Source organism: Penicillium psychrofluorescens (genome assembly GCF_964197705.1).
Source record: "Penicillium psychrofluorescens genome assembly, chromosome: 3".
NCBI lineage: Eukaryota > Fungi > Ascomycota > Eurotiomycetes > Eurotiales > Aspergillaceae > Penicillium > Penicillium psychrofluorescens.
Window position 1 is genome coordinate 3,481,366 of NC_133441.1, and position 21,400 is coordinate 3,502,765.

The 21,400-nt window shown below is 53.1% G+C and overlaps 9 protein-coding genes across 9 annotated transcripts; 5 read left to right on the forward strand and 4 right to left on the reverse strand.

Moving 5' to 3' along the window:
- Positions 1–442: 442 nt before the first annotated feature.
- PFLUO_LOCUS5433 (uncharacterized protein) lies at positions 443–2,733 on the reverse strand (the record flags this gene model as incomplete). Its single annotated transcript, XM_073782879.1, has 2 exons — positions 443–2,422; positions 2,473–2,733. The coding sequence occupies 2 exons, from the start codon at positions 2,731–2,733 to the stop codon at positions 443–445; spliced, it is 2,241 nt and encodes a 746-aa protein (XP_073639490.1).
- A 518-nt stretch (positions 2,734–3,251) lies between these two features.
- On the reverse strand, positions 3,252–4,565 carry PFLUO_LOCUS5434 (uncharacterized protein; the record flags this gene model as incomplete). Its single annotated transcript, XM_073782880.1, has 1 exon — positions 3,252–4,565. The coding sequence occupies one exon, from the start codon at positions 4,563–4,565 to the stop codon at positions 3,252–3,254; it is 1,314 nt and encodes a 437-aa protein (XP_073639491.1).
- A 644-nt stretch (positions 4,566–5,209) lies between these two features.
- On the forward strand, positions 5,210–5,893 carry PFLUO_LOCUS5435 (uncharacterized protein; the record flags this gene model as incomplete). Its single annotated transcript, XM_073782881.1, has 3 exons — positions 5,210–5,221; positions 5,270–5,386; positions 5,489–5,893. The coding sequence occupies 3 exons, from the start codon at positions 5,210–5,212 to the stop codon at positions 5,891–5,893; spliced, it is 534 nt and encodes a 177-aa protein (XP_073639492.1).
- An 825-nt stretch (positions 5,894–6,718) lies between these two features.
- On the forward strand, positions 6,719–7,404 carry PFLUO_LOCUS5436 (uncharacterized protein; the record flags this gene model as incomplete). The annotated part of the gene is made up of 2 exons (XM_073782882.1): positions 6,719–6,842; positions 6,926–7,404. 2 exons carry the CDS (start codon positions 6,719–6,721, stop codon positions 7,402–7,404), a joined length of 603 nt encoding a protein of 200 aa, XP_073639493.1.
- A 71-nt stretch (positions 7,405–7,475) lies between these two features.
- On the reverse strand, positions 7,476–10,682 carry PFLUO_LOCUS5437 (Exocyst complex component S5; the record flags this gene model as incomplete). Its single annotated transcript, XM_073782883.1, has 2 exons — positions 7,476–8,249; positions 8,301–10,682. 2 exons carry the CDS (start codon positions 10,680–10,682, stop codon positions 7,476–7,478), a joined length of 3,156 nt encoding a protein of 1,051 aa, XP_073639494.1.
- Positions 10,683–11,025: 343 nt separating this feature from the next.
- PFLUO_LOCUS5438 (NAD-dependent isocitrate dehydrogenase) lies at positions 11,026–12,534 on the forward strand (the record flags this gene model as incomplete). Its single annotated transcript, XM_073782884.1, has 6 exons — positions 11,026–11,106; positions 11,178–11,243; positions 11,353–11,439; positions 11,510–11,632; positions 11,686–12,405; positions 12,463–12,534. 6 exons carry the CDS (start codon positions 11,026–11,028, stop codon positions 12,532–12,534), a joined length of 1,149 nt encoding a protein of 382 aa, XP_073639495.1.
- A 416-nt stretch (positions 12,535–12,950) lies between these two features.
- On the reverse strand, positions 12,951–14,005 carry PFLUO_LOCUS5439 (uncharacterized protein; the record flags this gene model as incomplete). The annotated part of the gene is made up of 4 exons (XM_073782885.1): positions 12,951–13,282; positions 13,349–13,538; positions 13,607–13,752; positions 13,810–14,005. 4 exons carry the CDS (start codon positions 14,003–14,005, stop codon positions 12,951–12,953), a joined length of 864 nt encoding a protein of 287 aa, XP_073639496.1.
- A 194-nt stretch (positions 14,006–14,199) lies between these two features.
- Positions 14,200–17,089, forward strand: PFLUO_LOCUS5440 (uncharacterized protein; the record flags this gene model as incomplete). Its single annotated transcript, XM_073782886.1, has 2 exons — positions 14,200–14,299; positions 14,358–17,089. 2 exons carry the CDS (start codon positions 14,200–14,202, stop codon positions 17,087–17,089), a joined length of 2,832 nt encoding a protein of 943 aa, XP_073639497.1.
- A 382-nt stretch (positions 17,090–17,471) lies between these two features.
- Positions 17,472–17,956, forward strand: PFLUO_LOCUS5441 (uncharacterized protein; the record flags this gene model as incomplete). Its single annotated transcript, XM_073782887.1, has 3 exons — positions 17,472–17,601; positions 17,665–17,801; positions 17,873–17,956. The coding sequence occupies 3 exons, from the start codon at positions 17,472–17,474 to the stop codon at positions 17,954–17,956; spliced, it is 351 nt and encodes a 116-aa protein (XP_073639498.1).
- Between the last annotated feature and the right edge of the window lie 3,444 nt (positions 17,957–21,400).

Consider the following 21,400-nt stretch of genomic DNA (forward strand, 5'->3'; position numbering starts at 1 on the left):
TTCTGTACTGTTATGTCCACAATTACTCACGAAGTTCCAAACCGCAGGAGGGAGGAACCTGAAGAAAAATTCGATGATGACGCCGGTCCGTAAATGCTGATGAAGCGTCGCATATAACTAATTATAGGTCGATGACCGGTGCGCCTGGCGTGGTCTGATGCATGGAGGGGAGAGAGATGATGATGATGTACCCGCATCGGAATGAAGACACCCTGCGCTGCAGTGCCGTTGAGGTTGGGGGTTAGTAGGGGGGACGATGAGATGCGATTGGCACCGTTTTCTGTCTTTATATCGTGGACACAGTAGACTGTGTGCAGATGGGAGGAGTGTAGAGTCATACCCAGGGCTGGGCCGGACATGAATAGATGCAGATGTGAAGATTCTGCCGATTGCTTGGAGAGAAATCGGGCTGGATGGAGAGTGAAGAGTGGATGGGAAGAGACTACCGAGTAGATGTACTCGGCTTCGTGCCCTGGCCCTGCCGCTCCACATCGTGCTTGTGCACATCCAAGCCTCGAAGCCGTTTGGCAAGTAAACTCTCACCAAATTCAGGACCTTCGCTCGACGGTGAGAAGGGATAGCCTCCGTATCCGACATCCCCTTTATTGAGCTTGTTATACATATTACCCTCGGAGGTCTTAGAAATGTTCTGCGCAAAGTGCGCGGGACCCGGTACGTCCCACTGAGAGGAGAGGTCACCTGGCGAGGAGACATGCGGACGAAGAACGGGTGGGATTATTCCCTGGCCGGCACTCCGTCTGCGGGAGGCCTTTTCAATTGCCGCACGAGCACCGACGGACCCAAGGAGCATGGAATCCCGAGTCGGTTTGTATGGACTGTAGCGGGGCTCCGGAAGTTGGATCTCATTGCGCAGCCTCTCCTTGCCGTCGGGGACTCGGTTTGCGAAGACTACCCGTATGCTCGAATGGAGGAAGAAGCGACCGCGCGCGGGACAGCAGACGTTCAGATGGACGAGATAGCGCAGGACAGGTTTATCCTTCGGATCTTCCGAGGTGTTCAATGATGCTTCTGGACGGTCAGTGCCGAAGTTCTTTCGAGCACTCAGTGGCATATCGAGGATCGGCCCCGCCGAGTAGCTCCGCTGCCGAATAAATGTCTTGGTTCCGGGCTCCATGTCGCTCAGATCGTATGGGACGAGAAACAATTTGACGGCGGTCTTGTGCGGGTTTTTGATTATGATCTGCAATTGGCCCTGCTGCGGGATCCGGTAGCACCCTCCCGGAGGACACTTGGGCGACTCCGCGCGGCGGCTCTTCTTTTCCCGGCGACGAATCGTGTCAGCATGGGGGACTCGAGTCGAGCTCGCGTCTTCTGTGGCAGGGTCTTTGTGGGTTGTGGCTGGACTGGCACGTCGTCTACGACGCCGGGTCGTATTCAACTCGTCTCTGGGTAGAGAATTCTCCAGATCGATCTGCCCAACGTACGGACTTGGATTGTCGTCCGAGATCGAGCGTCCGCTTCCCGAGGTCGGATAGCTGTAGAAGACGGCGGGGAAAGGCACAGTCACATGCGGTGGACACTTCAAGTGGGCTTTGCATTTGCCTTTGCCCAGCACGCCGATTTGGGCTGTGAAATCCAGCGGTTTGGACGGGTTCATTGACATCCGCCCCCGGAGAATCGATTCCTCATATGACCCCACCAGCGGGGCATGGGGTTTGGCAGAGATATCCGAGGTCAGAGACGGCCTTCTCGCCCGCGAGATGGGGCTCTGTCCCGATGATGCAAGTTGAAGACTGTACGCCGAAGTCAATGACCGACGAGGAGAACTAGGCTGGAGAGAGAAGAGATCTTCCCGTCTTCCGGGCGGACAGGGGCTGCGAGGATTGATGACCCGCGAAGCCGGAAGCGACGATTCCAGATGTCGAAAGGTCTCCGGGGGCAGCGTTCGGCGGCGATTCGTTCTATCAGAAGACTCAGGTACTTCCACGGAGTCAACCCGTGGCGAGAAGTCCAGGTCGGTGTTGTTGGCCTGGTGTACCAGGGGACTCGTTGGAGTTTTGAGAACGTAACTTGACGAGAATGATCCTAAAGATGGTGCTCTGGAGCGATTTTCCACTGCCACTCTCCCTTCACGGCCATCACCCAGCGCATTTGGCCTGCGGAACGGTGCCGGAAAAGACGGCGTGCGGAACCATGGCGTAGTAGGGGAGGTGCTGAGGAAGGGAAAAGGCGAGGCATTACTTCGCTCAGCGAAGAGAGCATGAGGGGATTGTGGAGGGTCTGGTGTGGCGCCTTCGCTGAAGTCGCCCGAATGCAACGCAGAGCGAGGTCTCTGGATGTCGGCCGGCGATCCCAGTTCCACTGAGTCCTTTGGGTGTTGCCATTCAGACGCTTGCTCTTCCACAGGCTTTAACTCGGTTGAATTATGCGGCATCCTACCGTCGTGTGAGACCTCCGGTGACTATTCTGTCTGTCAGTTTCGAGTCAAATGGTGTTGAGCGCCCAACATACCCCACGCTGCAGCCTCCAGGGCGACGACTCCTTAATCCGATGAATGAGTTCCTCGCGTTCATTCGTCCACAGATTGAGCGGACTCAGTGCCGTCGGCTGGATCGGTCCCTCCGCTGTTTCCGCTACCACCGGGCTCTCTCTCTGGCCGTGGCCGAGCCTGCCTGCCGGAATCAGAGGGGACCCTGGGGACGGTGATTCACGGTCGTGATCCCCAGACCACCGGCTCTCCTGCCGGCGATCCGGATCAGTAAAAAGTGGCATGATGGCGAGCTAGGTCGGTGGATTCGCCGCTGACATTGCAGGGGGTGGACGTGGCGAGCACCTTTTGCCTCGGAGCAGCCTTATCGGCGGTGGGGAGAGCGGGATGCGGTGTGGGACGAGAGTGAGGGGAGTGACGCAGTGAACGCAGTTGATGGGAGCAGCACTAGTTGACGACAGAGACGACAAAGAAACGATTATATATGGTAGAGAGAATGCAGAGGAAAGTTCCGGAGTGCAACACCGCCGTTGAAGTCATCCGCATCATGTCATCCGGTGGGTCCCCGTTTCAAATGACTCGATCTATGCGGTGAGGGAGGGTATTGTGAGTTGATGCCTGGGAATCAGGCATCCACAGTGAGAGTCATGTGACTGCCTAGGATTCCAACCTGGTTTACGAGAATGAAGTTCAGAGCTGACTGCAGTTTCACACCGGATCGAATAATATCTTTCCTTGCTTTCTAGGGATTAGGCTATGGATATTGCATCCCACGAACCACTCAACCTCGACCCCCTTTCCACTATTTGACATTGCTATCAACGCCCTGGCTGAAATTGTTGGGTGCAACATGATTGCAGGGAATTCCAGAACCGCGTTCCCCAATAATATTCGCACACTGGAAAACTTCATGCTGCAGTGGTGTTCCATAAGCAGGCAGTCCCTTCGTCTGGTTCACGCTGCGCAGATTCACATCCTCAAACCGGATATTTGGACAAGGATGTACCTCAGAACAGTAGATCGACGCAGCAATATTGTACTGTGAGGTGCCGGTGATATTCGCCCACGTCACATCTTCGATCTGCATCTTCGACGTACTGCAATCATTGCTATCGGCCTCGGAGTAGATGCACTGGGAAATCTGGATAGGCAAATTCACGTTCACCATCTCGAAGTTGCGGAACGTGATGTTCTTGATCAAACCGCTGCCGCCGCCTCCACCGTCCCCGTTCGAGGTTGAGTTCTCATAGACACCCTGCCAGGTCTTGATGTAGGCTCCATTCCCGCAGTTCAGGCACTTGACATCCTCGAAGGTGATATTGATGTCGTAGTCTGGCATATGGGGATATTGGCCCACGGACCCAATAGCCATACCAACGGAATGGTGACAGGTAACGTTTTTGACCAAAAGATTGGTAGTATTTCCCTTGGCCGCAATGCAGTCATCACCATTGGTAATAGTCGCGTTCTCGACTAGGAGCATGTCACTATTCCAGGAGTCATAGCCGTCCGTATTGGTGGTATCCCACTGGTTATCGCTCGTGGCATTGACAAAGAAGTTGGTGATCGAGACGTTCTTGCTCTGCCAGACGAATGTCGCCCAGAACTGAGGCTGGATGATCGTCAAGTGGTCTGCCAGTAGATTTGTCGAATTGAAGAAAGTGATGCTGATCGGACGTCCCGGCTGATTGGCACCATTCCGGTTCTCAGTGTACCAAGCCTGGCCATTTCCGTTGTACCAGCCTCCCTCACCCCGTAGGGTGACGTTGGTGCCTCCGAAGAGCCAGGCTGTGGATTGGTTCTGCAGAACCACTGAGTAGGAGTGAGAGCGCCAGTAGGATATGTCGTCAGAGAAGCGAAGCTCACCACGGAGCAGGACTTCGCAGTTGACGAGGTTGGTGGTGTTCAGAACAGAGTTGATATGGAACGTATGATTCGAAAAAATCACCCTGCCATCGGTTCCGCAAAGATCAAAGGCTCGGTGAATTGATGGTGCATCGTCGATTGACGTCTCGTTATGGGCTAGAGACTGGGGATATATAATGCATGTGGAGTTGTCATGGACCACATAGGAGGCAACCGCAGTTGCCCAGGCCAGGAAGATCCAAGGCTTCATGACGCAATGATCGATGTTTTTAGGTTGATGATTTTCAGATAAGTGGATAAATATCTTGCATGTATAATACAGACATCTCTTAAAGAAAATGGGAGGTCATAATTGCGATCTATATACTTGGAGATTCTAACCCGCCTGTCCGTGCGCAACAAGTGTGTTACATCGTTTGCCACAGTTTCAGAGAAACAATTGCCGATGCTAATTGGTTTGTATATCAATATAGTGCGGCTATTGAACAGACTTTCTGGAGTAGCCGATTTTACGCTCCAGCCCTGAAAGCGGAGTGCGCCGTGAGGGGTCATGGACGATCGGCATGCTCGCCAATGGCGAACTGACTCGATCGTCCTCACTATTGCCAACGGTGGAACGGATGTTTGGGGAGCTTTATCCTGAAGGGGAACTAGGTCGCTTATTCATATTAATGTACAATCGCCGTTTGTGCTCATGCTGCTGTTTTCGGCTCCCTGTCTACTGAACTAATAGCCTCCTAACCCACCTTGAGGCAAAAATATTGCCATATCTGTACTAGTCTGGACTTTTTGCCTTGCCCGTACTTCCCCGTACTTCCCCGTACTTCCCCGCCATCCACTTGTTAATTAATTCAGTAACCGGCACACTCTTTCTTTGAACCACGATCTGCAACAATGGACAACCAGGTCTGCTGCTCTCGAAACTACGTAATGGATGCCACTCACGGCTGCTAGAAGCAAATTGTTAGGCCTGATCAGTATCAGGATGCTCGAGCCCGTCTTCTCCAGCAGGAGAAAGCGGCGACTCGCCTGCTGCAGGAGCTCGCCGTATCTCGCCGCGAGCTGCCTATGGTGCGCATCCACACCCCAGCTCGGTTCCAATTTGATACGCCTGTCGACGGACGCAAACAGCTAATTCTCTAACATTTCATGTTGGGACCCCAAGAAACCTAGGGCTGCGTGGGGTGCTCATTCTGCATGGACCATATCCCCGACCTTGGCCACCTGTGGAGCAGGGACACTTCTTTCGCCGCCGTGGCTCTCGCGCCCTTGCCTGAAATCACTGCGTATAAGGATCGGATGGGCTGGAAGTTTCCTTTTTATAGCTCTGCGAAAACGCACCAATCGTGGACTGAGGCCGAGGCGCAGGGAGAGGTTATCACCTGGAAACCTGGGAACGGCTACTTTGGACTCTGTTCGTTCATCCGAGAAGGTGACGAGGTATTTCACACCTACGACACCTCATCTCGAGGCTTGGAGATCCTCCTTTCCACGTATCACCTGCTGGATATGACTCCGATGGGCCGGCAGGAAGTGGGGAATGGAATGAACGATTTCCGCCGTCACGATGAATACTAAATTGGTATAGCTAATCAAAAATATGCAGCGAGAACATCATGGAAGTTATAGCAACCGGAGAACAATATTTTAATCCGAGCAACCGAAGCTCAACCAGAAGCATTTCTCTGCGGAGCTAACGATCTACACTCTGATCTAGCCGGAAAATTAAAAGCAGAAGCTGGTCAATTTAAGTTCAGTTTGCTGCAGAGCATGAACGAATGAGCCTGACCCTCCATTTTAAACTTACTATTATTACAATGCTTGGAGCGAATCAAAAAACCCGAGCCACGCTCGCTCGCTTTCTTTGCACCCTCGCAGCACAAGTCCACAATGCATCCGCTAATAGGATATAGACTTGGCCTGATGTTTTCATATCGTAAGCTATGGCCAAAGGGATCAAGGAATGGCAACGCAGAAAACCACCGGCACTTGTCAGCCTTTCAATTCATGAATGAACATAAGAAATGACTCCCGGCAGAAATGCTCGGTAGCCAGTGCATTGTGGTCGCGAACTAGGCGGGGCAAGCTTATTGCCACCGTAATTTCGATGTTGAACCGCGCAGAATACGGAGGCAGGCTTGATCGCAACCTTCATTCATTTTCTAGATTCAGAACGTTTACTAAAAGAGGCTAAGCTGTTGATCGAGGATCCCGACCAAGCTGAGGTTTGACTAGGAGGTCATGGTCACGGGCCAAATCAGGTCCCCATAAAGGCTTGATTAGAATCTTATCTCCGCTTCCGCGCCCGGACAACTTTTTTCCTCTCACCACTGCTGCCGCCAGCAACACCGGTGGCACCACACCTCCCTCACCCCAACTCCAGATTGGCAACAATCAGGCATCATGCCCTCCAAACGCTCTGCCGAGTCTGCCCCAGACAACCGGCCAACTGAGCCCCCAGCCAAGAAACGCAAGGGCTTCAGCGTCGGCCCAGCAAATCTGCCCGACGGCACCTATCGACGGAAAAGTGAGTAGCACCCACGCACTGCGTCTGATTCCAGATGTTATGTAACGCCAGGACTAACCGAGTCTGCTTGTTTGCTCGCACAGCCCAAAAAATCAAAACGGACTTGATCCAGAAAGCCAAAGTGAAAAAAGCCTACGCCAAGATCAAAGCCGAAGAAAGCGTCTCTGCGCCCAGGAAATCCGTCTACGAGAAGGATGAGGAGAGGGAAGATGGGCAAAGCGACCAGGAAACCAGTACAGAGATCCACCCGGAGCGCATGGCCATGCTGAACGAACCGGCGCCAGAGCCGGAGCCGGAGGCGCGCCTGGAGCAGCGTCGGCCGCGCGAGAGAGAAGATAGAAAGAAAGAGCGCAGGCCGAAGCGCTCGGCGTTTACGAAGGAGATAGAGATTGCGGAGCAGCGGAGGATGGCTGCGGAGAAGCGCGAGCGAGAGCGCGAGGCGAAGCAGAAGGAGCGCGAGGCTATGGCGCGTGCGAAACGGCCGGACCAGTTTGGGAAGCGGAGGTTGGGGAGGGAGAGTTCGGCGTTGTTGAGTCGGGTGCAGCGGATGGTGGGACAATGAAGACAGACAGACAGACAGTTCAAAAGTAGTGATACCCTTCATTAACATTCAATGTTGCTAGTTTATATTATCTACGAATTCGTGGATGATTTGGATCCTCCGCTACTTCCACCACCACCACCACCACTGCCGCCAGTGCCGCCAGTGCGAGTCTTCTTGAAGCAGGCAAACTCACCCTTGGTGCGGTCTCGCAGTCTCTTGAGGACGACTCGCATCTCGCCCAGCTCGGCCTGGAGCTTCGTGCGCGCTTCGTTCGTGGTGCGTCGGTCCAGTTCGACGTAGATCTGGCTCTGGATGTTCGATGCCTCATCGGACGAGTACTGCGACAACGTCTGCGCGATGAACTCCGTATCCAGCGTGGCTTGCATCAAGGCAGCCAGTGTAAAGGTCTTACGCGCGCTGAAAGCATTCAATAGGGACGTGGAGACTTGCGTCAAGAGATGCGTGAGGATGATGTACAGCAGCGATCCCGGGGCGTTGGACGGGGTACGGCTGGCACTGGCGGACACGGTCGAGGGGATCGTCGTGGATATCTCGGTGTGCACCAGCACCAGGGCCAGCATGGTGGCATAGACGTAAGGGCGGACCTGGTCTGGCCGGTCGGTGGACGGCACCCAGTCGGGCGATGCGATGCCATTGGCGATGATCTCGTTCAGGGAAGCAATGGCCGGTGTTGTGTAGGACTTGAACAGCTGGTCTTCGATCTGGCTGAGCACGTCACGGACCGTGTTTCCTTCTTCGGTCAACTTGACGGAGAACGAAGTCTCGAAGTTGGTGATTAGTTGGGGAACATAGTCGGCCTGGAGGGCCTTGAGGTTGGAAAGCGTCAAGAGAATGCGAACGTTCTGTGGTGATGTTAGTGAGCTGTTCAACCACCAAGGACGGATCAGACTTACCCTGTTCCGAGAGTCGACCGAGTTTGCTGCGAGAACCGACAGCGCGGCGTCAGCTCCTAGCGTTGTGAGGCTGGAAAGAGTCCATTCGTCCTCTTCCTCCACGGGGGTGACACGTTCTGCGTTCTCGACCAGACCGCTGAGCGCCTTGTACACGCTAGACACGAACTGGGAACGGACCATCTGAAGCAATTTGGCAGGCGGCTGCGTAACGACATCTACTGAGCCCGGCTTCGTCATGGCCTCCGAAACATACAAGATTTTCTGCATGCCGGTGAGAATGGTGCTCTCGAAGGCGAAAAAGAGACCCGGCATCTTGGTCAGATCCCGCTTCTCCGAATCACGCGTCCAGTCTTCCAGCATCTTGCAATTCTCTGCGTCTTTACTCCAGGCGGCACAAGCAACACGCGCTGACCGCTCCCTCGCGGAACTCACCAGGACCTTCAAAAGGTCATGAGGTTGCCCACCGCCGTTAACTGGGGGCAAGGCTGCCATGTCACTGGCAGCAGTCCCGATGATGACGAGGAATTTGCTCAGGTAGTGGACGCCACTGAGTGAGTTGGAAAATGGCGGCCAGAATGCAAAGTCATCCCAGTGCTCCCCGCGTTTCGGGGTTGGGAACGGCAGATTCCTGGGATCAAGCTTGAATCGAGACTCGGTCGGTGTAACACCCCTGGACTCTGGGCTGGTGGGGGTTTCGGGGACCGGAGAGAAGAGACTAGAGATATCTTCTGTGGGCGGCTCGGTGAACAAGGCAAGCACATTCTCCCGGATCAGATTGACCAGCTGCACAATGCCCTTCTCGAGCTCCTGGATGTTGCCTCTCGACAGCTGTTGATGCTTGCGGCTCTCCCCCTCAAAGCCAGCAGGAAGACTCCGTTGTCGACTGCCGTCGATGAAAGACTGCGCCACTTCCCAGAAATCGAGGGCTTCACCGAGCAAACCGCCCTGCGACGATAACAGCCGGGTCAAGTATGCCTGAAGGCAATCCCACAGCTCAATGACTTGGTCTGTGTCCAGGCTCTCAGGCATCTCTGACGTGCCATCACGGGGTGCTAAGCGGAGGTAGGACGCCGTCGCCTGCGGCGTTGGTTTATCTCCTCCGGCCAGCCTCCGCCTCAAAATCTCAATCTCCACCTTACACCGGTCACAAAAAGAGGTGATCCGCGACTTGAGGAATTCGAAGCGGCTCTGAAGCCACGCCCAGATAGGGTTCTTCTCGACACCCAGTTCCAACAATGCTCCGATCAGCTCCATATGCTCCTCCAGAGGACCCGATGCGGTGCTTGTGGTCGACGTCGTTGGTGCGTCACCGAGGCGCTTCCAGAGTTCCCTCTTGAAGCCATGTATCTGTTGGCCGACGTCCATCCACATGCGGCCCATCGCCAGGATCGTATGTGTTTCGAAATCGGTCAGTTGTCGGCGACTGCTGGAGGCCTGTTCTGCGATATTCTTTGCGCGATTCGCCAGTGTTCTGGCCTTGGTATACTGCTCAAAAACGGCCTCATAGTCCCTTTGTTGGATGGCCTTGGAGAGAAGGCTTCCGATCTCATATACGTCCCTGTGCTTCTCCATGGAATCCACGACCGCCTTCAACATCTCTTCCCGGTCTCGCCCTCCCAAAGCTGGACCCCATACCTCTTCTGCTTTGACAGAGGCTTCCACTAGAGGAGTTCGGATGCCCTTCATGCCGTACTCGCCGTCCTTCGTGAGCGCATTCTTTCTCTTGCCGGGGGGTAAGGGGGAGATGCTTCGCAGCTGCCCCGATTGGGTGCGGGCATGGCCGGCCGACCTGCGCGATGCCCGAGCCTGTTCATTCTCCGGTTCTATCCCCGGGTTTTTCATTTCCGCGTAAACGCTGTCGATGGTTGCTTTGGCCCGCACGAAGCGCTCGAAGTTGGCCTCGACCAAGACCTTTAGCGATGCCGACTTCTGGTCGATAGAGTGCGACAGACGGTCGAGGCCACTGGTGAGTTGTTGAATCGAGGCCGACGAATGTGCTTGGGATAGGAACAGCGCCGGCGAGAAGGACGTTGAGGAGAGCAGATACCGAGACCGGCTGCCGCCTGCATCTTCAAGGGGCACTCCACGCTGCTTGAGGATGCGAAGGACGCTGTCACTGGTTCCGAGCGGATCTGGTTCATCCCGTTTTGTTTTCTCTCGGGCCGCCTCCTTCCCATGGCGAGATCCAAAGCTCTTGCGCAAGTCGCTATCGGTGCGTTCCAGCGCGAAGTAGCGCGACTTGCGTGGGCGGGATTTGGTCTTCGCGCGCTGCACAGTGGGTTCCTCCTCGACACCATCATCGTCGTTCAATGCTGCCGGCCACTCGTCGGGATATTCGGAGGGCAGGTTGTAGTGGCTGGCGACATCAAGGTCGGCGGCCATGGCGTGGCGGGGGAGGAGTCAGGGAAAGGGGGGAAGGGAGAGCCGGAAGAGGTAGACCGAGAAAAGAAAGAGTGAATGGTGAACAATATTAAGAGCCCAATGGACGGTTACATGTCCTGTGGTCTGGATGGTATGGGGGGATGATCAAGCAGTACAAGTGGATGCCAGAGTAAACAGTCCGAGGGTCGGCCCCCAGTCAAGCCACTCAGTCCGTCAGTCCGGTCGGATCGGGCGGGTGCCGAGAATTTGCGCCCTCCGTCTTTCTCTCTTTCGATTCTCCCTCTCTTCTACTCCCTCCCACTCCCAATCCACCTTCCCTCACTCCTTCAGGGCTATCGTCATAATGCTCGCTGCTCGCTCTTTTACTGCTGCCCGATGCCTGCGGTCGCCCCGTGTGGTCTCCAGCTTCGCCCCCGTGTCGCAGGTACGTAGCCCTCCATTCCCATACCCACGCAATTGCGACTTAGGACGACTCAATTGACTGACTTGCGATAGCTGCGTACCTACGCGAGTGCTTCGCAAGACCCCGTGGCCAAGTTCAAAGGCCAGAAGGGCTCTGATGTACGTGACACTGCCGTGATCTCAGTTTTTGCTGCTGCCGGACGCATTACCCGCGGTCCGACCATGGCGTGGCAGAATCGCGCGGACAAGGCTGATAATAGTTGAATAGGGCAAGTACACCGTCACTCTGATTGAGGGTGATGGCATTGGACCGGAGATCTCGCAGTCTGTCAAGGACATCTTCGAGGCTGCTAAGGTACCGAACCCCTCGGGATGCCGACTCCCGACTCCGCCCATCCACGATGCTAAAAACTGTCTTGCTCTAGGCCCCGGTCAAGTGGGAGTCCGTCGATGTCACCCCCATCCTAAAGGATGGCAAGACCGCCATCCCCGATGATGCTATCAAGAGCGTGCAGAAGAACTACGTTGCCCTCAAGGGTCCTCTGGCGGTATGCGACTTTTATTTGTTGGCTGGTGAAAATACTAACCTCTGCCTTTCCAGACCCCCGTGGGCAAGGGCCACGTCTCCCTGAACCTGACTCTCCGTCGGACCTTCAACCTGTTCGCCAACCTGCGTCCCTGCCGCTCGATCGCCGGGTACAAGACCCCCTACGACAACGTCGACACGGTCCTGATCCGTGAGAACACCGAGGGTGAATACTCCGGCATTGAGCACGTGGTGGTGGATGGCGTGGTGCAGAGCATCAAGCTCATCACCAAGGAGGCCTCGGAGCGTGTGCTGCGTTTCGCCTTCCAGTACGCGCAGTCGATCAACAAGAAGAAGGTCCGCGTCGTGCACAAGGCCACCATCATGAAGATGTCCGACGGTCTCTTCCTCAACACCGCCCGCGAGATCGCCAAGGACTTCCCCGACATCGAGTTCGACGCCGAGCTGCTGGACAACTCCTGCCTGCGCATCGTCACCGACCCCACTCCCTACAACGACAAGGTCCTGGTCATGCCCAACCTGTACGGCGACATTCTGTCCGACATGTGCGCCGGTCTGATCGGTGGCCTGGGTCTGACTCCCTCCGGTAACATTGGTGACGAGTGCTCCATCTTCGAGGCCGTCCACGGCTCTGCCCCCGATATCGCCGGCAAGGGTCTCGCCAACCCCACTGCTCTGCTGCTGAGCAGTATCATGATGCTGCAGCACATGGGTCTGCACGACCACGCCGCTCGCATCCAGAAGGCCACTTTCGACACCCTCTCTGAGGGCAAGGTGAGTTATGATCTATCTGCGTTTTCCGTCCGAACTCCTACTAATTCCGTGATCTAGGCTCTCACCGGTGATCTGGGCGGCAAGGCCAAGACCCACGAGTATGCCGAGGCCATCATGAAGCGCCTGTAAACTAGTGCTGCTCTTCTTGTACTATGACCTTTTTTGATCTGTTTCCTTTGTTACCCCCGAATGACCTTTAGACCTCCTACAGCGATCGACTACCCTTACTTATGTAGTTACTAGGATGCTATTTTCTCCATATAAAACAAGTTCTTTTCTTGGGTCTTCTTGGCATTATCAATAGTCCCTCAGATTCTCTTCCCTGGCCCTAGCAGTAGCGGGCACAGATCATCGGGGATTCTCTAGGTCGGCCGACAGAAGCGTCCTGCCCTTATGGGCACCTCATAGGGGTGTTGTCCCCGAACTTTCTAAAACATCTCCGAGTTATCTCCGAGTCTCGATAATCATACAAATCGATAGAAACAAAACGCCAATCCCAAACGATCATAGGTATCAAGTTCAAAGCTGGAAAAACAAGACAAATCTCACCGACGCCGTCCCGTCCGGCGCGTCGTCGTACCTGTAGCCGGCTTTTTGTCCTTCGGCTTCGATCGAGACGCCTGCGCGCGAGTGCTGCGAGACCCTTTCTCATCCTCCGCCTCTTCATCACCCTCACTCTCGCCGGAACCCTCTTCACCTTCTTCGTCGCCCTCATCGTTGGCACCGGTATCCTCACCTGACTCCCCATCATCATCAGATGCCTTTCCCTGACTGCTGATTTCGGCCTGCAGTTTTGACGAGCGCGTTCCGCGCGTAGATGGGCGAGAGGGGCGATTGGACTTGCGGCCTCGCGACGGCGCGGGGGAAGAGCGCGGTTCTATGACGACCGGTGCGGTTAGCTTCAGACTGATGAAGAACAGAAATAATAATTGAAAAAACTTACCATCGGTATCTGCTACCGTGCTTCCTCGTCGAGACTCGGCCGGGCGACTGACGGGGGACGTGGAGCTTTCCATCGCCAGCCGCCTATCGAACATCATCTCGCCGTATTCCTCATCCGGTAGTTCGAAGGGACAGTACATGTCACTCGACAGCTCGCCGTCCTCGCTTGTGTCCATGATCAATGAATCCTCCTGCACACATAGCGAGTGCTCATTAGCAAACACGGAAGAGGTCGCATGCCCGTTGCGCTGCAGCTTACCCGCTCATCCAATTCCTCCAGGTTGTAGAGAGTTCCTAGCTTCTTCCAAATCCCTGCAATACGCATGTGGTCCGCCGAAGCTGGCGCGTATCCTTGGCTCTTCAAGTAGTCGGAGATGGCGAGCATGCGGAAATGCTTATGGATTCCTAGCGGAATAGCACATCAGCGGGAGGACCATTCTGTGGATCACGAATCGCACTCACCGACTGGCTTCCATTTGATGATCGCCTTCAACAGTGCGGTCTCCTGTTCGTCGGTCCATGGGTCTGTGATGAGGTCGTACTCGTCTGGGTCTGGTTTGACGGCGCTCGAGGTCGAGCCGGGGGTGTTGACGCTCGACGCGGCGGTATCCTGGGGGGTAGTAGAGTGCGTGCGCTTGGCTTTCTTCCTGGGCGGCATGGTGGATTGATTGTGAGAGAAGCAGGTCGTGGAAAGAAAGGAAAGGCAGGAAAGGAATTGAGTTGGACTCGGACATCGGTTCAGAGAGCTTATCACCCGTGGTCTGTGCGCCAATCGTTTATCGCCCGCGGGACCAACAGTCGTGTTGCTCTTGATTATTATTCACCTTCGTGTTGACGCGTCCGACTCAATCGATGGAGTCGGACACCGATCCCTTTGCCAGCGATGGCTTCTGGCGACTGTCCCAGTTCAGTGTCGAGGCCTTGCAGCTGCCGTGGAATGCGACTCTGCCGGGTGCGTTCCAATGGGCCTCCTCCAATGATCTGGGGAAACTGACTTTCGTTCCATCTAGACATACCAGAATCGGGGTTGAACAGTTTACTTGTTGAGCCTAGTGTCAAACAGCAACACGACTCGATCTGGAAACTCGATCTCTTCGGCGACGTTCCCGGGCCACCAGAATCGTCTCCCGACTCCCTCATCGAGCCCTCGATAGACGGCCAGTCCGAGGCACAGTCTAACCTTCTACAAGACGTTTTCGCTGACGACGAAGAAAACTTATGGGCACTGGAGCGATTGAAGGAACTTCCTGGCGACACCTCCCCGCTGAAATCATGGGAGAAGTTCCAGGACCGGTCATTTCGTGAACCGGTCTCGGTGTACTTTAGCGAATCCGGGGCAAAAGGCTTTGACGCCGCGTTGGCGCGTCGGAGTGGCCAAAGAAAACCAGGTCGGCTGGTCCGAAACGACGTGTTCATTCGATCCTTGCTTCGGCTCGGACTCGGCTGGAGCTCGCCATTTTTCCGCTACAACGAACGGACCGGCCAGTTTGAGAGACACCTGACGCACGCTCGCGTCTCGGGTATTAGCCCGGAGGTTTTGGACAACGTCATCGGAGATGTGCTACGGTGCGGGACCAACATGCAGCGACTGCGAGCATTTGCGCAGGCCACTCAGAACTTCAAGGGCAAGGAAATGCCTGCTTTATTCACGCTGAGCAGCGCCACGGCAGTGGTCATATGCAACCTCGAACAGCAGCTTCTCGATTATTCTAGAAACATTGTTTCAATTTTGCAGGCTAAGGCGCTATTTCAGCGGTGCGGGGACTTGGTCGGCGCCCTGACAGACATTGTGGACGCGGCTGAGAAGTGCGTTTCAGAGGCCCAGATCATCTCGGCTGTCATGGAACGAGCGGCTTTCTGTGCCCAAAGGTTTGGGTGGCTAGAGAACCTCGTTCAAGAAATCGTTCTCCGCGTAACGGCGCCGTGGTTCAAATTTGTCGAGGGTTGGATGGGTCTTCGGCCAGAGGAACCAGCGTTGAATCAAGATGTGGCGAGTGGTAGAACATTTGTCCAACTCGAATGCTTTGAGGAGCCTGGCAAGTTCAAGACGGGGCCGGTCCGGATTGATTTCAACTACCGCGCAGACTACATGCCGCATACCATACCTATTGATCAAGCGCATTCAATTTTCGAGAGTGGAAGAAGTCTTCGGCTGCTCAAACGATCTCATCCACAACATCCCATCGGTCGACTTGATGTGCTTAGTCGTGCGGGTCGTTTGAATTTGCAATGTGCGACCGCATGGGACGATATTGAGCGAATCCAACGGACCGCACAAGAATATGAAGGCAAACTTCGTGCTGAGATCCTGAGGTACCATCGTGGCGAGCCTTGTACACAAGAGAATGAATCTGAGCTCGTCTTGTCCGAGGTCAATACCCGCAATGAACAAGAGGAGCTAGCAGAAACATTTGAGCTTTTCGATATTGACGATGAGAAGCGTGTATCGGAAGTCGTCGCGGACCAAGACGCTCTTTCCAAAGATAAATTCTCTGGACTGCTTCACCGAGCCAGAGGCTTTACTCCAGCTTACGATGACAGACGTTTTGGGCCGGATTTGACTTCGGGACTCTATCTGTCTCTTGCGCCGGTCATATCGTCCCAGGCGCTTCTGATCGACTTCTCATGTCTCCATCATCTTTTTAAAGAGCACCATATCCGACACCATCTCAATCTACAATGGTGCTTCCAGCTTCTGGGTGACGGATCATTTGTGTCGCGTCTGTCAAACTCCCTCTTCGACCCGGAAATGGAGAGTGGGGAACGCAAAGCCGGCGTCATGCGCAGTGGCGTACATACGGGATTGCGCTTGGGCAGCCGTGACACATGGCCCCCGGCCAGCTCAGAGCTTCGCCTGGTCTTGATTGGACTCCTCGGGGACTGTTACTTTGGTGAAACCGACCCAGAAGCACAAGACAAGGACAACGAACTGCCGGGCGGAATGAGCTTCTCCATTCGAGAATTGCATCCTGATGAAATCGAGCGGTGCAAAGACCCCAATGCTATTGAGGCGCTGGATTTCCTTCGTCTTCAGTATAAGCCACCGGAAGTCCTCGAAACGATCATCACTACCCGGTCTCTCAATAAATACGACCGTGTTTTCAAGCATTTGCTTCGTCTCCTTCGCATGGTATCAGTCGTTAAGGGCCTGATTCGCGACTCAACCGTGCGTGGTTCTCTCTCTGGAGACACACGAAATGTCTTCCAGAAGTTCCGCATCGAAGCTCAACACTTTGTCCTTGCTGTCAGCGACTACTGTTTCCACATCGGCGTTGGCTCGACCTGGCGCCGCTTACAAGACACCCTCGACAGGATCGAACGCTGTCTTGACCGCGGTGACATCGACGGCACGATCGAAGCCGCGCACTCGGTGCCCCGACTCCGCGATTACCACGAGGACATACTCGACCAAATGCTGTTTGCCTTCTTCCTCAGTAAGCGACACGCACAGGCAGCGAAACTGCTCGACTCTATTTTCAGCACCATTCTCGCCTTTAGCCCTCTTTCTAGAGCAGATGGGCTGAGTGGACTGCGTCATGAGAGTGAAGGCACCGTTCTTCATCTGTATGCTACTTTCCGGAAACAGACCTCTGCTTTCTTGGGCTATTTACGCGGGCTGGACTCTGGGAAGGCGTCTTCGAAAGCTTTCCATAAATCCGGGGGGTTCTTTGCTTCGAGACCTGAATCCACGACTGTTTTTGAACATTTGCGTGTGAAGCTGGACTGGAGGGAATACTATTGAGATGTTGATGTCACATACAGTTCATGAGCTGGTCAACCAGATGGTGGACCCATAAAGGCTATCATATGATTTTGTGTATAATTTTGCAATAGAAGATGAAGTTTATATAAACTGTTGTGGAGTTGGACTCGGGATGCCGGTGGGGCTTCGGGTTAGCACCCCCCGAGGAGAGAATGTCGCAACGACGTGACGGAGGGGCCGGCAGAGTTGTTCTCTCTTTCAACACTTCCATTGCACTGAGAAAACTTATCAACGAATCAGATTTCCAATCTCTCTTCTGTCCATTACCTATACGAAGGGGCAAGACATAATAACCGCGCAAAGCAACCCCCGCATCCAGGAAACTTCGTCCATTTCCACGACCATCAATCCACAAGGCACAATGTCTCCCGTCCGTCGAATCGCGCAAATTGTTCACCTCAAACCATCTGCTGTCGCAGCTTACAAAGAATGCCATGCCAACGTCTGGCCCGAGGTCCTGCAGCAAATCAAAGACTGCAACATCCGCGACTGTACGTCATGCAAGAGAAAGACGCGGATATTCGTTCAGCGCACTGATTCCACATACAATGCAGATTCGATCTTCTTCGACAATGACCGGACATTGTTCTCAACATTCAAGTATATCGGCTCAGACTTTGAGGGTGATATGGCGTGCATGAAGGCCAATCCCAAGGTAAGGGAGTGGTGGGCTATGACCGATGGGATGCAGGTGAGCTTTTTTAATTTTAATTTATTGTTTCTATGCCCTATTATTGGAGCTGATTTGATATGTTGTAATAGGAGAGTCCGATTCCTGGTGCTGTGAGTAGCGCAGAGGGTCCAGGGTGGTGGAAGGTGTTGGATGAGGTGTTTTACACGGATTGATTAGAGCAATTCTTCGGGAGAGTGTGCATATTATTGGTTCCAGCTGTATACAATTGATATCTGGAGATTATATCAGTATATCACACACTGAATGTATGTACCGTACGTGGCATGCCGGTAAAGGCGAGGAGGAGCAAGCCTATCTGCAGCCATAGCTCCATGAGTGCGCTCCCGGCATCTATAGGGATTGAATACGGCACAATCTCTTTCATAGTGTGTACAATATCCAGGACCAATTAACATTGCGTTTACACAGACAGGCATATATCTCTTGATGTGCCCCTTCTTCTGTCTACCAGAAAGCGTAGACTTCTCCGCGTCACTAACAAAGTGTTACTACAAAGGAACTAGAGAGTAGACTACTACGAGACCGCTTGACATCAAGAGAGTCGTCTAGTCAGTTCAGTACAAGCCGTGAAACTGGCAGTGATAAATTACTCGATCTAATGAAACGGCAAACGGCTTCAAAAGTCAATCAGCGCTTAGCAGCGGCAATGCATTTCAAACTATCATGGGCACACCATAGGGTAACCATAGTATGATGGGTTCTACTTGGCCCTCCTGTATCCGTATGTCAAATTTTGGGGTTGACCGATGCAATTCGCACCGGAAACCAAGCTTCCCATATCGCACTCTAACGAGGGAGATGAAAATCCATTCTCCCAAAATTGGGCGGCCGTATCCCAAATATTAAACTGCGCAGCGGCACCTCCGCCTGGCAGCGTGCCACAAAGGCTATACGAATGTGTACCGAGGTCACCGGTTAAGAGGTCTATTGGGGATCGTATGCTTTAGTATTCATTTATAGAGTAGTCTTTTGTTGACTCACCTGAGCAATCGCCATCATTATTGTTAGCAAAAGGCCCAGTGGCGCCGTGGCAGCCAAAGACAGTGTCGTCGGGGTCGGAAGTGCCTGCTTGGAGGTAACAATAATCGTCCGGGGCGATGATCTCGAAGTACTGCGAGGCAGCTAGGGCAGCAAAGAGGGTACTGGCAAGAAAGGAGGTCTGAAAATGCATTTTGGTTTGAGACGGTTTGAGACAGACTTGGGTTTGATATTGAACAAGAAGGTCGCTAATCCTATTATTTATACCCCGTCGTATTGTTTCCTAAATTTAGGGTCGTTGGATTTGTTATCTCCTCGGGCCAAATTTGCGACTGACTACGACATTGTGCATCGCCCCGGACCCTGTTCCTGAAGATGAGGGATTAGTGTTGGACTTTCCACGATGCTAAGTGGTCGAAGCTTAATGCGCCCCTTCTTGGCAAACATGGCCAATTTCAAGACCCTGTTACTGATTGCTCAGTGAGTCGAAGGAATGAGGCGGGTTTTGATATGCTCGGGCAATGAGCAGGAAACTCCTTTTTAGCTATGGAGTAGTGCGTTCCGCATCGTTTTATGCTAGGCAACCAAACGGGGCCATTGCAGCAATACTTGCCTGATCATCTATTTGCCTATAGAGACGTTGGGAAAGTACCCGCCTGAGTTCGATTTCTAAACTCCTGGATTACATTTGGATTAGCACAGTAATTAATTAATGGGCCGTACATCTATAAAAAAAATGTAGACCATGATTATTGGGATGTGGTAGGTGGAGAAATTGCACATTCTGGAGGACTTGGTTTATTTTCAAACCCCTCCCATGTCTTCGCCCCCAGACCTCGCCGTCGCCGATCGATTTTCTCGGTCTACAGCGATCCAATCATCATGACAGAATATATTCTCGATTGGAGTCATGACCTCTCCCTACAAGAATATCGTTGGTTGGAGGTGGGGGCAGTATCGATCGGGTGGCGCTGCGTCATAAATGGTAATTTATGAAAGGGGCCGGTTAAGCCTAAAGTTTGTGGGATTACCAAATTCTATCCCTGAATATGATTATGTAGATCGAATATTATGGTTGATGGTTGATTTACCCTACCTTAACCTTAAGGTATTGAAGAGAAAGTAGCTACCAGTCTACGTCGAAAAGGGTATATCGCCTCTAAACAATGCCTTTTTCTAATTATCGACGGCGTCGCCGATAATACTCGGGGCTATAGGCTTACTTTTTTCTAGTCGTAAGTAAATCAGGAACAGACATAGCCTAAAATAATAGTCCTCTTCGAGAGAGAGGGAAACCGACGCCATAGAAGATCTACACCCCGAATCCCACGATTCTATTTTTAGTCTACAAGGTAGATGCTTTACCATTCACAGAACTTCGAACCTTTTTCTTTAGGGCTGAAATACCCGAAGCCTCTGGCCTAAGTAAGCTTATTAAGGAGTATTCTCTCTCTAGATGCCAACTTAGATCCAAAATAGACGAAATCTAGTAACTACGTACATTAAATTTAAGTATGTCCTTGTGAGGGTCGTGCAAGCGGCCCCCACGACCCTTAGGATGACCCTTGCAAAACTCAAATCCTAGCCAATTAACTTAAAGAGATTATGACTAGAGTGGGGTATATTTCGTGCCCTTAAAAGGCGTACTACTCATGGAAACTCCTCAAGGGAATTTGGATAGCGGACTGGGCCAAGATTCCTGCTTCTGCGCTTGGCTTCGTGAATTCTACCGATATAACGTTGCTGGTGTCCTGCAGAGAGCTAGTCAGCTTCTTAAATCAATCCAAGTTGATTTTTGTCTATGGTGCGACTGTTACGCAAAGAGGGCCGGCACCTTGAGGTCACCTGCTTTTTTGAAGAGCTTCCTATGCCTGTGGATCTTCAACCTAACGTCCACTAATAGAATAATGGCTAGACTTGCCGGCTATAGAGGATGATTTCCTGCGGTTGAATTGTGCCTGAATAAATGCTCTCCCAATCTGGATGGACAGCCTCTGTACACCTAGTCGTGAATGAGCACGCTATGCTGTTTCGGTCACACCGGCTTTCGAATCCCCAACAAAAATTTGTGGAGATGGGTAGAGCGCCCGGAGTTGCTTACAGTATCAGCGGATTGGCCAGATTGGGACAAGCCGACTCCAGAGCCAGATCGTGAACTGTCAGGCGGCTAATGAATAATAAGGCTCCGCTGGGGCCGGAGCAGCGTGGTCCGGGCGGCTCTCCGGTGTGCAGAGTTATTCATCCGGCGGGACAAAAGAAGAGAATGACCTGAAGGGATTTTTCGTCGGGCTGAAGTAGAGATGCCCGACCGTACTAGCGAAGGATCTTCGAGTGTTCGTGGAATGGGAGGCCAGAGTGGTTGAGTCAGCATCCACAAGAGGGCAATCACTACGTAGGGGCAGGAACTATTGCAATTGCCAGGTTTATATCGATCATTTGAATGGATAGTAGTAGAATAGAACATAATATCTACACTCCTTACTTCTAGAATCCATGTAATCCCTATTATGTACCATAGCACTGCGAAGATATCTGCCCTATGCGATGTGGTCTGCCCCACCACAAGACATCATCCGCCCCCCACCACCAAACACACCCCTCCATCTCTTTCTTTCTTT